Here is an 18055-nt window from a genome sequence, read left to right on the forward strand (position 1 = left end):
AATACTAGTGTTGTTGAAATTGTATTTACAGTATTAATTTCCTACTTGGCATTGAGACTGACTGCCTTTTTTTATAATACCATTTTATTTACACTGAAATAAATGCAAACCAATGCAAATTCTAGTTTCTGCAGGAGCAGGTTAGATTTCTGTTTTCCCCAAATACTTGATAAAGAAGTTGTACCTAGAAGGTAGATGTGGGATATTTCTGATGCTGTAACAGCACTGAAAGATTGGAAACAGAGGTAGAATGGGCGAATATCCGTTCTGTAAATGCCTTGTTAAAACACGGATGAGAAGAGAGGTAGGAAAAAGGTGATGATTTGTGGCATGCAGAATACCAAATATTTTTATTTTAAGCTCACCTTATGTGAAAATCTCATCTTTGAGGAGTCAATAAGTGGCTGGCAGACATTTGAGTAAATGGCTAAACAGTTGTTACTGGAGCAGAGCAATCAGTTGTTTTAACCATGGCTTGTCAAGTCTGAAAATTACAGTGGTGTGTGAAGCTGTGGTATGTTGTTTAAAGCGCTGTGTGTTCAAAGTAATTTTAACTCATTCCACTCATATCTGCCCTATGCATGACCCTTGCTGATCATTCATTAGCCCTGTGTAAATTGGGTTTTAGTAGAAAGAATTCCTATGTAGTATAAAAATATAGAAATAAAAATGGAAGTGCTGTCAAGTACACACACACACACATATGCAGAGCTGAGATTTTGCAAAAATTTTCATTCCAGTGTCAGAGAAAAGCTTTTCTAAAGCTGAAAGCCTTCCTTTGTGCAGGGATGTATATGTGGGGGTGCATTTTTTGGTGTGGTGGGCTCTTGCGTCTTTCATAGGAGAAGCAAAGCAGGCACACAGCTCAACCAGAGCTTTCCTATTGTACTAGAAGTGGGAGGAATCTATAAATGCATGATTTGTATGAAGTGGCCTGGGACTCCATGCTGAACATCTTGACTTTGAGCAACTGATGAGGGAAATAATTATCACCATGGGGGAGCAGGAAGGAAGTAAGGAGTTCTCCGGGTTGGCATGGGTGGTTTATGTCTCTCATAATCTAAACTGGGTTCCTTGCTCTGAGTCCTGCTTTATCTAGCAATGCCTTCCCATGGGATGTCCTCTGCTCATGGGCAACACAGAAGCCACTGAGAGTTCTGGTGATATTATGTTAGATTCAAGGAATTGTGTTGTTTCCAGGACAACTGAGGGAGAATGAGGAAGGGACTTGTTCTGACTGAGCTTGGAGTAACTGATCATACTAGCTTAATCACTGCATTTCTCCTGAAAAACAGTTAATTTCCTCCTTTTAAAGAGGCCTCTTCAAGCCCAGCAAGCAATTGGGTTAAAAAATACTAATGCAAAAATCACTCAGATGCAGTTGTAGGTTGATAATAGCAAAGAGCTCTCTGAAGTGAGCCCAAGTTGAGGATACTTAGCACAGTCAGAAGTAAAGTCCATATTTGGCTGTCTGCTAAACACCCTTAACTTCTGCTGACTGCTAAGTGAATGTCCCTGTTCCACACTCCTCCTTCAAATAAATGGATTTTGTCACTTGGCATCATCTTGCTTCCTTACAGTTAATTGCCTTCTATTCTAAGATGAAACTAATGTTACGTTGTTTTTCTTCTTTCCTTATTCTGTTCATCTCACAGCAATGTTGAACTACAGAATGTAGTGGTATACTCCAGTGCAGCCATGGGGAGCAATGAACTTCAGGAGAAAGATGCCATTGGAGCCCCTGGCCATGATCTCAGCAATGGGAGCAGCAGCAATTTGGAAGCAGCCAGGCGCCTGGCTAAGCGCCTCTACCATCTAGACAGATTCAAACGCTCTGATGTGGCAAAACATTTGGGTAAAAAGTATGTGCTGATATGAGGCCTTTGGCCACATTCTTACTGATGGTTCTGGAGAGGTTCACTTTTGAATGATAACCTTTATTTATTTATTTGCTTTTCTTTAGCAATGAATTCAGCAAGCTTGTGGCTGAAGAGTATCTTAAATTTTTTGACTTCACAGGCATGACGCTGGACTGTTCGCTCAGGTACAGTTCATTAGTGGACTTTACATTGGCAGTGTAATAACAGTTCTATTTGCATGTTGTCCTGATTTACATGTTGTGCTTTTTGGGTGTAAGAAGATGAAGGGAGGACTGTGACGTATTTTGGGACAGAGGTTTCCTCTTCTGTTTGGCTTGGTGTGCTGCCGTATTCTAGTGCTGCTGGAGAGGTTGCCACATGGAGAAGGAAATATTTGGGTGGACCTAGTCAGGAATGGTCCTTGATACAGAGAAGTTGGAGAAAAGTGTCCAGTTACTCTCAAAACAGGAGACTTGTAGTCTGCCAGATGCCAGTGAGGAATTACAGTGTTTCTCACAGCTGATCTGCACAGACTTTCTGGCTGATGCCTTTTGGAGCATACTCTGCTTTGCTGCAGTGCACTAAGACCAGGGTTTGGTGTGGCTCAGCAGCTCCTCTCTTTGCGTCTCCCTGAGGAATCCAGAAATGTGCAAAAGAGCAAAAACTTATACGTGGAAAAAGCTGTAGTGAGTTTGGTAACCATCGGTGTGGGTGTTGGAAAACTCAGCCCTTCCCATTTCTTTTCTTTTTACACTGTAATCAGACCTCAACAATGTTTGTTTTCAGTTTTTTTTCTCAGAAGTCAGAACACCAAGTTTTTGTAGCAGTGGCCTGTTAGTGCAGTTGCTGGTGTTCTGATGTTTAAGAGGATTTAAATGAGTTTAACTCATTTGACTGAGGTTCCTTAAGTGGGGATTTTTTTTCTAATGGAAATCTGGGAGGAGCTGTGCATGCCCTTCTTAGCCCCTTTGCAAATGCATTTCTGGGGGTGTGATGCCATGAGACCGTTGCAGATCCAAGGCACCCACCAAGTCCTGCCTGCTGAGGGCGGTGGAAATGGAACATGCCTGCACAAGCATGAACCACCTGGTCCTGAGGCATGGGGAGTGGAGCCAAGCTGGGGCCCTTACTCAGCATAGGGTGGGAGCTGCTGGGCAGTGGGAGGTCTGCTGCTTGTTTTAGTACTCCTGAAGTGTGATGCTAAATATACCCTTCCTTCAGATTGTGAAATCCAACACATAATTGCTTTGTGCCATATATTTAGGAGGTCTCTGCTCCCTGTAGATATCCTGTTAATATTAATAGTTATGAGCGTCTCTAAAATGTGCCCAGGCTCATGTAGGACTGATGACATCTGTCTTGCCATTTACTCCTGAAAACCGAGATTTCTGGGCAGGTCCATTGACCTTACTTTGCTGAGCGGCAAAACCAGCCTACAGGAGGATTTGTATTGTCTTCTCCCCTTTCTCAAAGACTCCTGCTGTGTTGCCCTGCATGATCATGTTGTCAATGTATTACACGTATTCTTGGACCTGACCCTGTTACCCACTTCTTTTCCAGTTCAGTCTGGATTAGTCCAGGATAAATAATAGGGTTCTGTTTCCACCCCTAGGGGAGTAGGTTCCAGGTGTATGTCACACCCCTCCAGGTAAAAAACTGAGGCCTGCACCCTGCTGCTGGAGGAATGGAGAAAAACACATTAGCAATGTTGATGGTGCCACCACTTTGCTGCTTTGAACTCCAGTTCATACTGAAGTCCCAGCATGCTGGGCACAGTGGCACTCAGTGGTGGTGTGACTTCATTCAGGTTGTGATAGTCTGTTGGTTCCTGGGCTTACACACTGACCATACAGGACTGTTAAAGGGTGAACGAGTCTTGCTGATCACTCCCTGTCTCTCCAGTTCATGGATCATCTCATGGATGGAGGTCACAGAGTCCTGGATGCTGCAGTCCTGTCAATGGTGCAGTGATGTTGTAGTCATTGGTACCTGTTGTTCTTCAACCCTCAGCAGTCCCAAAACAGAGAGGTCTTCTGAGAGACTAGGCAAGGTGTTCAGCTGTCTCATTTCCTCTGCCTCCACAGCAGCTTTTTGGGTCCTTAAAATACCCTCTTTTGAAGCAATCTGAGCTAAGGATGCACGAGGCCTCTGGGCCAGTCACAGAGAACTGTTTTTCATTTCCAGTCATGCTCTCTCCACCTTCCAATGCAGCCAGCTGTTGGGATCCCCCTGGCACCCCAGAAAGACGTGGATTCTGTCCTCACATATCCTGATGCCATTGGGGTACATCATGTCCTGGTGTGAACTAAGGCCTTACACTCCTGTGTGTCAGATGTGCCAGGGCTCTGGATCTGCACAGTCCAATAGATCTGATGGTCCTTTCCTTCTGAAATCTACTGTAGTTCTAGTAATGTAGCTCACGTGTAATTCCCTTCAAGAGAATCAGAAGTAACATCAGCCCTTACACTAAAAATGAAATCTTATCTTGACCAGAACCAGGACAGGAGCACAAAGTAGGAAGGACAGAGAAACCCTTTGAAGATTCACTTGTATCTACTTGTGAATTGGATTATATGCAATACATTACGTGTGAAATTAAGTTATTACCAGGCAGATCACACTTTGTGTGGGTGTGAGATTGTTGCAAGTACAGCCTGTCTCTGACCTTACATCAGAGAGAAAAAAATTAAAGTTTGTGCATTGAGACTAGATAGATGTGAATGTTCCAGGAATATATTCTGTTCCTCTCAGATCTGGTGTTAGTTTCAATCTCATGGGATGTTTAAAAATTGTCTGTTAGACAGTCATTCTGTATGTCTTCTTATTTTAGATCCAGAAGTTTTGTGTAGTATTTTCTTAGAAGCATCCTGATAAATGAATGCAGGTAATCTTTGGCTGTGAGGTGCATTTTTCTAGGTGGAAAAACAGCAGTGAGGTTAAGAGGAGGGGTGGTCAAGTAAGAGAATAGAAGTGAAAGGTGTGTCCTCCCTACCTCACAGGCTTTCTGGCTGTATCCAGTGAGTGTGCCCAGATGTGCGTCAGCCCTGCACCTTGGGCTCTCATGAGCAAGAAGCTCAGGAGGGCTAAGTTACTCCTCATGCCATTGGAGTTCAGTGGGAGGTGTTGCTACTTTACTGCCCTTTTGCTTGGATATTTTCTGCAGGTCAGCTAGTCACACTGCTCCCTGACTGATGTGGCCCGGGCCACTCTGATAAGTGACAACACATTTGGTGTTAGCTGTGAGTGCTGTGCACTTGCTTGACTTCACCACCTAAAAGACCTTCTCTGGCTTGGAGAGAAGTACTAATGAAGTAAAATTAAAAGGTAGAGGGGCGGTGGGTAATTAGACTAGAATAGGGAACATCTTGGATATCTTATTGTGCATAAAAAACACATGTTCCAATTCTTGCCCAAAGAAAAAAAATTGAAAGTAAGAACAGCTCTTTCAAGTGGTGGGATTACTTACTATTTTGTATATTCTGTGGCTGACACTGGTAGTAATTTAAATCTTCCTTCATTTACTGTAATGTTGGAGTTAACTGTGCATGGAATAATAGTCCAGTTTCCTAGAAAGTCTCCTTGGAACTGAATATGTGCTTACGTACTGCTTGCTGTCGTGTGCTTTGCTCTGTGCACTGCGTGAAGCAAAATGAGATTTATTACCTTTATTTCACTTTTTTTTTCCACTCCTTATTTAGGAGTTTCTTTAAAGCCTTTTCACTTATTGGAGAAACTCAGGAACGAGAGAGAGTTTTAATCCACTTCTCCAGCAGATACTACCAGTGCAACCCAAATGCCATTTCTTCTCAAGGTAACTTTGTTTCTGATACTGAAGTCTTTGCTTGTTGCTGTCTTTCTTCATTCTCACCTTCAGCAGCACATACGGTTTATGCCTGGAAAATGAAGCTATGTAGTCACTGTACCACACTTTAGAGACTGTCTTTGGTAATCACTGAAACCCTCAGCAAGAAAGATGTTTAGGCCTCCTCAATCTAAACCTTTAGTTGTGGCACCTCCAGATTTGTCCTCAGTTTCTGGTCTCGCTGGCTTTGTTGTGTGGGTACTTGTGCTCCAGTGGCACTCATGTGGACAAGAATAAGTCCCATGTCAACAGGAAGAGAGGATTTTAGTTTTCTGTGCTCCATTCAGTGTTTGTGTCTTCATGCATTGGCATGAGGCATACCAGCTCTTGCCAGTCGTGGGGGTGAATTTTGGGCACTGTATCCAGACCCTGGCATGGTTTCATCTCGACTAGCTAACATCAGTCAGAGTGCTCTTCCTTGCCAGTGTTTTCAGTCAGTTTGGAAATAGATGATGGAAACAAACAAGCACATAGATCAAACCTGAGAATACTGGGACTGCGGAAGAGGACAAATTGTCTATTGGTGTAATTGCTGTGTTCAGCCAGACGTGTTGGCAGAGCCTTGTGGCCCTGTCATTGCAGCACATGCTGATCACACACTGAAGGAGGAGGTTGAAAAAGAAGGCAGTCATGGGTTTAGCTGTACCTTTAGTTTCAAGTATAAGTGAGAAAGATCTGCTACACTTGGAGGTACCACTGTGCCTCCTTACCCCTTGCTTTGTGACCTACCCCTGTTGTAGTGAGGTGATGTTTGGGCACTTCATAGCTCTTCAGCTTTACTGGCTGTCATGCAGGGGAGGGAAGGTGGTAGTAAGAACAGGATCTACTTCTGTGTTCTCTCTATCCTCTGCCTATTCCCTTTCTTATTTCAAGGCACTTGAAATAGGCAGTCAGGTAGAAGGAGTGTGTCATGTCCAGAGTGAAATAATGACTTGCCTGATGATGTGGGTGCCTTACACTAGTCCAGAGGGTGCAAGAGGGAAATTGTGACTTCAGACCCTGAGTAAGCATTTAAATCTTGCACACTTAACCCAGGATCCTATGTGCACTTTGGGCACCACAATATAAGAAAAATAAAAAGCTATCAGAAAGTATCCTGAAAACAGATATGAAGATGGAGAGTGGTCTAGAGGGGAAGCCAGATGAGGAGCAATGAGATCACATAGTTTGCAGAGCCTGGAGGAGACTGAGGGGAGACCTCATTGCAGTCTACAGCTTCCTCACGAGGGGTGGAAGAGGGGCAGGCACTCATCTCTTCTCTGTGGTGACCAGTGGCAGGAGATGAGGGAATGGCTTAAAGCTGTGTCAGTGGAGGTTTATGCTGGACGTTAGAGAGAGGTTCTTCTCCCTAACCACCTTCTCCAGAGGGTCGTTGGGCACTGAAACAGGTACCCCAGGGAAGTGGTCACAGCACCAGCCTGGCAGAGCTCAAGAAGTGTTTGGACAATGCTCTCAAGCACATGGTATGATTCTTAGGGATATCCTGTGCAGAGACTGGAGTTGAACTCCATGATCCTTGTAGGGTGCCTTCTAAACTTGGTTGGAAAGTTTATTCTAAAAGGGTTTAAAGTACTACTACTTTTTCTGAGGTGGGCACGAAGAAGATACTTGACAAAAGTTCCCCAAAGGTTCACAACCAGACTTCCATAGCAAACCTTAGAAGTTCAGGAATTTGGAAGATTTTAAAACAAACAGTAAGTCAAAAGAAAGCATTTCACAGAGCATTGACTTAGCAAACTTTACTCATCCAACATTAATTACCCATATTTCAGAAAATGGAAATTAGGAGTAGAAAAGACGAAAAAGAGACAAAAAGAAAGGGTGAAAATCAAGATTTAGCTGCTGGCCTGGATCCTCGTGTGGTTTCAGCTTCCATAAAATCCAAAGACGATAGGAACACAATCACATATCCTGGGGTCTGGTCTAGTTCCTGTGGCAAGCAACCCCAGGGAGCATCTTCCAGTACTCCGGCCACCCCAGGGCTTGTCTGCGGCTCCAGGGCAGGGTGTGGGGCATTGCTTTCAGTGTGCCAGTGATTGGTGGCAGTTCTGAACTAGGGGCTCCAGAGAGTGGAGTGTGGAGCAGTGCACCATCCCATTTTCTGCAGAGCCGCTCCCCCTACCCACACATTTCAGTTGTTTTGAGTAATCATTTTCTTCAGTCTCTCAGTCCTCCAACCCTGTTCTGTGGTTCTATGAATCTGGCTTATTGCTGAGGGCTTTGGCCACAGGACCAGCTTAAGAACCCCTGGAGTACTCTCTACCCAACATGGAGCTAAGGCAGCATAAATAATTGAGTATGCTTCTTCAAAATTAGGTCTAATTGAGTTCTGAATGAGGACTGAGCCAGAGGGAGAGAAAAACAGGATACCCTGCTGCACCCACTCTTTACACAAGAAGAATTGTATTTTACTTTTCCCTTTCTGCACTGAAGTAAATGAAGAAGAAGGTCTTGATTCAGACTGTAATATTGGTATTAGCAAGCTGAGAGTGATAGCATGATTTCCTGTCTTTCTTGCCTCATCCATGGGTGCTGCAGGACAGTTTTGACAATTACGAAGAGATGAAAGAAAGACTGTTCTGGTTTGGCAGCTATGTGATGACCTCATTGTTCATTTATCTAATTATGTGTATTTCTTGACAAAACAGATTCTTATAAAGAGAACAGATTCAATTAGTCTACGAGTCCCAGTTTCAGCTTCTTAATGGTCCAGATGTGGTTTTGCATGTGACTCTGGTTATTTCTCTTTCTGCAGATGGAGTTCACTGTCTCACGTGTGCCATGATGCTGCTGAACACAGACCTGCATGGCCATGTGAGTGTGCACAGCTTTGTGTAGAGTGTCCCTATTCACACCATGCTGGGACGGGGTGGTTTGTGGCATTCTCTGTGCTGGTGGCCTTCTTTTAAAGCCCCTGCAGACAGCAGACAGTGAGAAGGCTGCACTCCCGGGCTGTTGTCCTGGGTAGGCCTTTCCAGCGTGTCTTGATCAGTCATGTGTAAGCTCGCATTGTGCCTGGTGTTGCCATAATATCTGAGCATACTCCCTGTCCTCAGGCCTGTCTTTCTGGTGTGCTGGTGTGCTCCTGTAGCAGGCCCTGACCAGGAAGCTGTGCTTGGGGCTGGCTTCTCCTTTACAGTGTGTACAAACATGTGGGAAGGCAGAATAAAGAGGGATGTGAAGAAGTTTTGGGAAGGTCACAAAAGGATGGTGATGTTTGCAGGCATTCAGTTGCAGGGGGCAGATCTGGTGGAAGCAGAGTTTTGCACAGACAAATGATGGGTGTACTCAGAGCCAAGAGAATGGAGGGGGGATATGGGCATGGTGAGGGAGAGCCCTGTCTTTCTTCCCTATGTTCCTTCCCTACACACCTCTCCCCACTGCTTGCCTGGGTGAAATAGTATTCTGGTTGGAGTCCTCTTAGTCACACTGCTGCAGAGTGCCATCAGCCTTAGGATGGTTATTTCAGCCCCTATGGTAAAATACACCTGCTATTTATTCAAGGTATTCCCATGCTGATGGGAGGCTTCCTCTGTCCTGGAGTTAGGATGATGTGTTTAAAAACACAGGGAGCATAGCATGATAGTGTGCAAAAGTGGCCTCAGCTGGGTGACTGGGGCTTTTCTCTGGCCTTCTGCTGCACTTGCAAGGGCTCTTCCAGAAAGGTGTCCCTTGAGAACTCTCACACACTCTCATGCAGGTGTTGCGCTGGGCAACAGGACGTGGAGGCACCCTGGCTGTGTCTTAACTGCTTAGCCCCTGTAGGGGTGCTGGTGATAAAACCAAGATGTCAGTGCTCACAAGGAGTTCTGAGACCCACCTCCCATGTAATTGAATGCTTTTGTCTGAAGATTGTGGGAGCAGGAACAGTAGGGAGTTGTGAGGAACTTTTTCTCTCACTCTTCCCTACTGAAGGGCGTGTCAGTCAAGTGTGAGTGGGGAGTACAGGAATGTGGCCCAGTTTGTCTCTTAAGCACACATGACTTCTCTTGAGCACACCTGAGTCTTTCTGTGCAGGTATCCCACTCCCCAGAGTGGTGGGCAGCCTGGGGCTCCTGCTTTACAGCCTGCCTGGCCTCACAGACTAGTGAGGGAGACGAAATAATGGTTACACATCAGCCTGACAGCCATTCCCATTGCTCCCTGTGATGCTTTAGTGGGCCCTACAGTCCTCAGTAGGTATAAATTATCTGGCTCTGACCCGTCATTGCTGCTGACGCTGGTTGTTGCAGTGTATAACTTCGGAGGCGTATCCCACTGGCAGTTAACAGTGTGTTATTACATATACACAGCTGTAGTATTTGCCAGACTCCTGCTTGTGTTATGTCCATGGGTGTGTCATCGTGCTCCCTCCAATCCCTCTGATTTCCTCTAATTTTGGTCATCTTCTTACTGCTTTGCATTTTTCCACATAGGTGGTGAGTTTGGTGTTTTTGATTTGTGATGCAGCCTTTGCAGATATGCCTAATTGCCTGTTTTCTAGCAAAGATAATGCTTTGCCCTATCCTTACCGGGATTCTGCTAGAGCAGGAAGCAAATGAGTCACAGGGCTTGTCTATACACTGAGCTCTATTTGTTACTGACTTACTGATCATAAGTACAGACACTTCTATTTCGCAATCAGCTCAACTGCTTGTAGGGCTGTAATGCAGCTGCTCTACCTTCAGTTCACGCTTGTCTTTAACTCTTGTAGACAAACTCTTACTTATCCTCCTTTATTTTCCCTGTCTTGTTGCACTTACATTTGTAAGTAAACAGTTTTTGCTAGGTGTGTCTTGGAAATGCATGCTTACTTCTCTGCATGGACATCATCACCCATAGTGGTGCTAGAAAGTTTTGAGGTATCTCTAGACAACCAGGCACATCTTCTGGAACCTCTGTGTGGCACTGGATAGAGATGTTAGCTTTGGTCCTGCAGCAAAACACCATTTGTCTGCAGTGCCACATTGATGTTGGCTTTGGTCAGCATGGGGAAGCTGCAGACTGCTGCCTGGAGGAAACAAATAGAAGTAGGCTGAAGTTGCAGGGAGAAAGGAAAGCATTTGTAAGTCTGCTAGACCAGCTCCAGCCTGCACTTGAAGACTGAAGTTATGAGTTGTAAGCTTTGCAACCATAGAGCTACAGTTACAGTCTGTGTGTTGTGGAGCTGTCCTGTTGTGGGAAGCCATGAGTTGTTCCAGAGTTACTGCTTGCTTGCTTTTGTGCTGGCCGCAGGCTGTGGGATCTTCCTTATTGGCTAGGTGAGGCTGATGGCCAAGATTCAGTGGTTTTCCTGATCATACATTATGGAGGGTAAATAGAGGATATGCACTTTGAGCTGTCATGTAACTTTTAACATGGAAAGACCTGTTGAATTACCAACTGGTGCCCTTCCTTGGGCTCCAGTCCTGTGCTAATTTGAGATTCTATTCTTGGCCAAGGACAAAGCTCACACAGAACTCTTTTGCTGTATTTCTACAGACAAAGCATGCTCTGACAGTGGAAAAGTCTTCGCATCCGTTTTCCAGCTGACAGTGGTGCTATCCTCAAAGATAGCATGACCATCACAGAGCCCTATTTTCTCTTCTGTCTATACCATGTTTCACACCTCGTCTCAGGCTGCTTTCCTTTCCTCGATGTCTTTGGTGTCCTTTTTTATCAATGTAGTGTGTGTCTACGTGCTAAGCAGGGGCCTTCTAGCACCTGGTACAGACCTCTCACCAAGTGTAGACACCTTCTCTGGGGGGTAGTGGAGATGGAATTCAAGGCTAGTTTACAGCAGCCTCAAAACTCTGGATGTAGTTTGCCTCCTACACAGCCAAACTGTGCCTTTGCACTTGTGGCTTATTTGGGCAACTTTCAATCTCAGACGTAGACAAAATGAGAGAAAAGAGAGCAAGCCTATAGAAATGTCGAAGCAGTCTTAGCCTGTGCATAAGAAAAGGTAATGGCTACACCTGGGCGTTGCACTCCAACTCAGGGCAATTGCCAGTGAAAGGGAGCATTGGAAATTGTAGGAGAAGAGTTTGGAAAGGGTCTCAGTCACGTGTTTCCTTGTGCCTTGCAGCAGATTTAAGTAGAGCTTTTCCATCAGAGACTGGTAGAGTTTCTGGAGACATGGGGATATAAGCACTATGCGAATACCAGAGATCTTCACCGTTGTCCTCTTCATAACTCTCAGTGTTAAGCTGAGGTTTTTGGGGGGGTATATGTGGGCCTTTGGGTGCAAAAGTACTTTCCCTTTGCTAGCTATATGCATACAAGGATGCTCATCTGTGAGTAATCTCATGAATGCTTTCTTAGTGCTGCCTGGGCTTAAAGGAGAGAAGGAAGATGCATTTCATTTGGTGTTGCTTATTCCTGTCATTTTGGAAAGCAGCAGGAATATGATGTTGCATTTCTCTCGCACTCCTTTCAGAACATTGGTAAAAAGATGACCTGCCAAGAGTTTGTTGCCAACCTCCAGGGGATGAATGATGGTAAAGACTTCCCGAGAGGGCTCTTGAAGGTAAGGAATTAACTGCAGAATGTGGGTTTTGTTTTTACTGAAAGATGGTTCAAAACAGAGAACCTATCTTGCATTTTCTGAATTGTAATTGTCAAACATGACAAGTGATGGGCCCTAAACATACATAATATATATATAATTTATTATATAATTAATAAATTGTGATTAATATATAATTGTTTATTCTCTTGTTTTCCCTCTTGCCTTCACTTTATAGTGAAGGAGACTTTGCAGCACAGAGGGGTGAAACTGAGCTGCAGCAGGTCTTGCCCCAGAGCTGTGTGCCTTATAAACTCATGTGGTCATGCCAACCCAGAGTGCTGTCTCCTGATTACTGCAGACAGAAGCAGCCAGTTGGCTCTGAATGCAAATACATAAAGGCTAAGGCTGATCTGTGTGTACAATCTGGAAGGCGTGTGTGTTTTTTCATCAAAGGTGCTTTGGGGTATTCACATTAGAGCTGGAGATGTAATTTCAGATTATAATGTGCTGTCTGGCACAGACTGCATTGCTTCAGCCTTTGTTCATTAAGTTTGTGCCAGGAGTTAAATCTGAAGAATGGGGGAAGAGGCTGAGCAGGACAAACCTTGTTTTATTGTCAGTAAAAATGAGAATGTTTCGCTTCTTTTTTGTCTGATTGCTAGCATGAAACAGTGCTTTGTTTAGATGAAGACAGGTACCCATACACTGGAGTTCATAATTTATTTTTTTTTAAATGGAAATAAAAATAAGAGACTGCCGCATTTGAGAGGTGGCCCAATGCCTACTGAGGCAAACCAAATGAGTTGCCATCTCTTCTGAGGATTTTGTTGTCAGGACCATTGTGAAATGCAGATGTACCTGCACAGTTGAATGCAGCAGAATTTGTCTTCTAGTTCTGGTAATTTCTTAATTTTTTCATTTTTTTCAGGGAGCTTTTTTGTTGGGCCCTCCTGTGTCAGTTCTTACTAAGCAATTTGGAATATAAATGCAGCCCCCCTTTATTTTAGATTTAATGTCTTTAATTTTTGAGTCTGTACATCTGTCAGCAGCCACACTTAAATTATTTTTTCCCCAAGGAATCTAATTTCTCAGTTTTCCATAGAGGGATGTGTTGAGATGAATTTGCTGGCTAATTACAGCCCTTACTGAATAAATAGATTTCCAGATTGTGTTTAAATAACCTGAGTGTACTGACAAGAGACTTCCACTGGTGCTCACCTGCTGTTTGTTTTCCTTCTCACAGAATTATGCAGCTAGAGCTGTACCTTGGTGTTTAGTGCTCACCTGCTAATGCTAGGGATGTCTGACTCTTCACCCAAAACAAATACCAGGACTCAGGAGTTTTTGGATATTGATAGATGGAAGAAGTTCGGTGTTGATGTCCCACTTCGCTCAAGGCTTTCTGCCCTTTTCTGTGTGCTGCTTTGATGTCTTGGGGACAGAGGTGGTGCCTGGCTTTGGTTTCTCATCTGGCTTGTCTGAAGATTTGATGAACTGACGCTTGTTTTTTACTTTATCAGTGGAGGGGAGTGGAATGAGTGATTGTGCTACTGTGTTCACAGCAGCCATGCTGCCACTAAATGTGTAATTACAAAGACTTAGCAGAAATTAATTTTTGTATTAGTCTCAATAAATTAAATTCACAGCACCCTTCTTCAGCACAGCACCAAAGTGCACATGGCTTGCTGCTGCATTAGCTGTGTAGCCGCTGAGCATGGGTGAGGTGGTGAGCCTTCTCTCTGCATCCTTGCCGAGCTGCCTGGGAGAGGAAGAGCGATTTCCACAGGGTGGCAGTGTGTCCCTGTGGGAGCGAGGTCCTGAGCATCACTGGTGACTAATGCAGACCTGTGGCAAAGTGAGTGGCATTTTCTGCCTCTGCCGTCTCCCTGTGTTCTCTTCATAGCCCTGCTGCACCCTTGTATGAAGCTCTGCAATTCTGCTGAGCACCCAGAGCGGTGCTGGAGGGGAAGGAAGACCAGGGAGAGCTGAGTGTTCACCCAGGACTTGTGAAGCTCTATACAGCATTTATTGTGGATCCATTTCCCAGAATTTGGGGTGCAAATACGAATGCCTGGGCTATCCAGAACAGCTGGTTGACAGGCATCAATCAAACGTTGACTTCAGTCATCCATTCACCCTGTAGTGAATGGATGGAGTGTGTAGAGTGTGACCCTGAGTGTTTTGTCTGGATAGGAAAATAGCATATCAAGGGGCACACATAAACACCTGAGGAGGTACACACTTCTGTGTGATCAGGCTCAGAAAACTTGGGACATTAGATCAAGTCACTCCTTTTTTTAACCTCTGTCGGGGAGCTATCTCTATGTTTTATTAAGTTTTTTTCCAACAATGAGAACACTTTTGGTACAAACCACAAGGCCTTCATGACTTGATTCTCTGTGTGTTGCTAGCTGTGCTTTGAGTACAGATATTTCAGTCAGGTTTGAAAGTAAATATGGGAAACACTAATGTGATCTTGCTCATCTTGTGTCTTGCTGTCTCTTCATTTAACATTGAAAAAGGTTTTGCTTTTGTCCACTCGTCTGCACAAAGATTCATTGCCTCTCCTTTTTCCTCACTCCTTTAGCCAGATCTGAGGTTGCTTTTAAAGTTAGGATCCATAAAGACAGATGCACCAAACTGATTTAAAGTGCACTTCTCCCCATGGGGTCTGCTTGTGGTATTCATGTACTCATCACACGTATATATGTAGAAGGGGAAGCCATGGCTAGGAACTCCCTCCTTTGAAAGAAAACAAAATCAATCTGACATTTTTACAGTGTCAAGAACCTCATGATTACAGTGTGGGGGTGGTTTCTTTCTCACATGCTCGCACCAGCTTTAATCTGCTGTAGTGATACCATCTTCACAATGATATGCTAGGAAATTGTACTGTGTGACCATAGCCTTCTTCAAAGCTGGGCTTCACAAGATTTTCTGGAGTAAGGAGGAGATTGGCTTGGAAGGAGCCTAATTTTGGCCATACATTCTTGCTTCAACTCCTGAGGACAGAGTGGTCCTCACAAATAAAGTGCTGGTATGATGCTGGTCATGACATTTTCCTCTTGTCAGCTTGAGACAAGGTATATGGGATTCCACTCCAGGAAGGTGGCAGTTACAAGACCTTTCCTATGTAAGGAGAGAATGTCTTCTGTGGTCTTCTGTGGTCCACAGAGAGCCTGCAAGAAGGCATCACTGAGGAAATGGATCCTGCTTTTGTTAGGCAGTTCTGGGAGGGGTACTCTGTTGTTAGACTGTGTGCAAAGTACCACCTGTCCTGCATAAGTAAACATCCTCTCCATTCACCATGTCCAAGACATCTCATTTGTGGAATCAGGGGTGTCAGCCAACCTGTGACATGGTCTGACTGGTAGCTGTGCTGCCCCATGACATTAACACTGGATGTGGGGAAGTCATACCTGGCTGTATGTCTTTTGGCAGGAGGTAGCTCTTCACTGACTTGTTATATCATCTGGGAACCTTCTTCATGCTGAGGTACCTGGGATGCTCTGCAGGGACTTGGCTAGACTTATCCTGTCAGGGGTTGCTGATGGAGATAAGATGCTAGTCTTGTATAGAAGATCTGCTTTTTCTCAAAGGCAGTTTTTCAGGTAGGCCTTGTCTCCTGCAGAAGCACTGTAATGAAGTGACCAAATTAACTTGGGAGTTGCTGGTGCTGAACTCTGCTGAAGAAACAATTATTTCCTTAATTTCCTAAATGATCTGAATTCATGATCAGGGTCCCTGGGATATGCAATTTCCTATAGAAGCTGCAAAGTAGGGTTTATCTCATGTTGCTGTCAGTTCCCTGTACTTTAATTAAGGGTTTTTTTGCCACTGTCTTTCTGCCTCCTCTCTCTCCCTCTTTTTTTAATTCCCTTTTAAAGCCCTCCAAAGCAAACACTCTATATAAAAAGAATTACTGGCATCTTACTTCATCCATTCTAATAATTTCAGGTTTTTAGTAGAGAGAATGAGCATCAGGTGGCTAACTTATCCCTGCACAGCCTCAGCCCCTCTTTGTGGAGAGGAACTCACACTAATTGGACTGCTGTGTGCCCCCTGAGTGCTCATCAGAGTTTTTCTCTTCATTCTTTTCATGGCTCTTTGGCAAGAAATTCCCACCTTTAAGGGAAACCTGATGAGGTCGGGGAGATGAAAGCATGTGACAGCATGCCAGGATGGCCCCAAGAGGACCCCACTGTCTGCTGTAACACCCTGCAGTAGTGGGCAGAAAAGGCAGAGGACCAAGTGTCTTTGCTCCACTGAATAAGACAGAACTCTGCCTCCTTTTTTCTTTCCCAAAATAAAGTTTTTTTCTCTTAAAAATGTTTCTTTTGGAAATAGTATTTTTGGGCCATTTCTCATCTGTAGGAAGTAGAAGATCTGTTACAGAAGGCCCCTTCCAGCTGCTAGGAGACAACAGAGTCTAATCTGCCAGCATAAAAGTCAGGGAATGCAGGATGAAATCATGAATCCTTGTCTTAAACAGTTGTTTGTAAAAGCATACTTTCCTTTCACTCTCAGAGGAGCCACAGATCCGTAGTGACTGTTGGGAACACCTGGCTTGTGTTCACTCTTCTCCATCCTTGCTGAGAACCTTCCTGCCGTGATAACCTTTGTTTCCTTCAACTTGGAGTTTTTTGAGTGTTGTCATTTGTCCTATTCAAGAGCAATAACCATTTAAAGCATGCCTCAGGAGAACTGAGAATTGGACCAAGTTATGAAAGTATGTGTATTGCTTTGTGTCTCTTGAATTACAGAGATTCCTGATATCTACTTGTCATGTTAAAATGCAAATATACTTTTTTTTTTGCATTTCAGGAACATACCTCAGTGCATATAAAAAGAAAAATCTATAATCTATATATTTTTTCTCAAGTCAAATAAACCCAGGTATTGAGTTAAGGGAAGCCTCATAATGGGAAAATAGTACCAACTGTGTCTCTGAGCAGGGGAAGCAGAACTTTAAACAAGGCTTAAACCATCAAATTTTTTGGAGGTAATCTAAGAATTAGGATTACTCTGCATAGTTTAGGTGTGGTGCGAACAATTGCTTATTTTACTGGGAAGCAGGCTGGATTTCAGGATGGACCTATTCTGCTTTGACAGTGTGCATTCCTCTGAATTATTTTTGCTGCTTCAACCTTTCACCTCTTTACTTTCCAGTTGTTATTCAAAAGATCTCACCTAGCCTACCAGGCTTTTGTGCCAACAAGGAGTGAAACCCAAGCAGAGTCAGCTGAGAATTTCCATTGCTACTGGCTGCAATTATATGGCTCAATACCAGCCTTATAATGAGCATTTGGGGGGTTAATTTTCATCTGTGGAGGCAAGCTATCTGTAGTGTCTTGTCCAGCTTGATCAGACAAGGGAATTATTTGATGTTTGGCTTTTCCAGCCTGTCAGATAGCCAAGGCCATCACTTGTCTTCTACTGTAACTGAAATGCATAGCAGGTCTCAACCTCCAGGAATGATGCATTCTGCCACTTTAAAAGAAGAATTTCGGGCTCTTTGCAGACTGGGAATTCTCTAATACAATGTCACATATGCATTTTGGTCCCGATGACATATTACTCCCACCTCCATGTAGGTAGAAAACAAATTCTGAAAAACATTCTTTGATCTTCCACCCACTGATTTGCTTGAAATTTAAGTTCTGTGCTGCATCTCAAGGGAAGGAGGAGTAGGAATATAATTTCTTAAAAAAAAAAAGAAAAAAAAAAAAGAAAAAAAAAGAGAGAGAGAGAACATTCCTCCACCAGCTTTAGGATTATTGTTGTATAAATCTTTGGTATTCCTTCCATTTGTTGTCACACCTTTCAAATAGCATTGGACTTTGGACTATTCTCTCTGAGACCCAG

At 43.9% G+C, this 18055-nt stretch overlaps 1 protein-coding gene across 1 annotated transcript in view; it reads left to right on the forward strand.

Moving 5' to 3' along the window:
• PSD3 (pleckstrin and Sec7 domain containing 3) overlaps window positions 1-18055 on the forward strand; it is a 103619-nt gene that overhangs the window by 39203 nt on the left and 46361 nt on the right. Inside the window, exons 5-9 of the mRNA XM_066339219.1 lie at window positions 1656-1862; window positions 1964-2044; window positions 5558-5670; window positions 8477-8535; window positions 12119-12208. Coding sequence (XP_066195316.1) covers window positions 1656-1862; window positions 1964-2044; window positions 5558-5670; window positions 8477-8535; window positions 12119-12208 — 550 coding nt within the window. The remainder of the gene's footprint in view (window positions 1-1655; window positions 1863-1963; window positions 2045-5557; window positions 5671-8476; window positions 8536-12118; window positions 12209-18055) is intronic.

This window comes from Sylvia atricapilla, chromosome Z (genome assembly GCF_009819655.1).
Source record: "Sylvia atricapilla isolate bSylAtr1 chromosome Z, bSylAtr1.pri, whole genome shotgun sequence".
NCBI lineage: Eukaryota > Metazoa > Chordata > Aves > Passeriformes > Sylviidae > Sylvia > Sylvia atricapilla.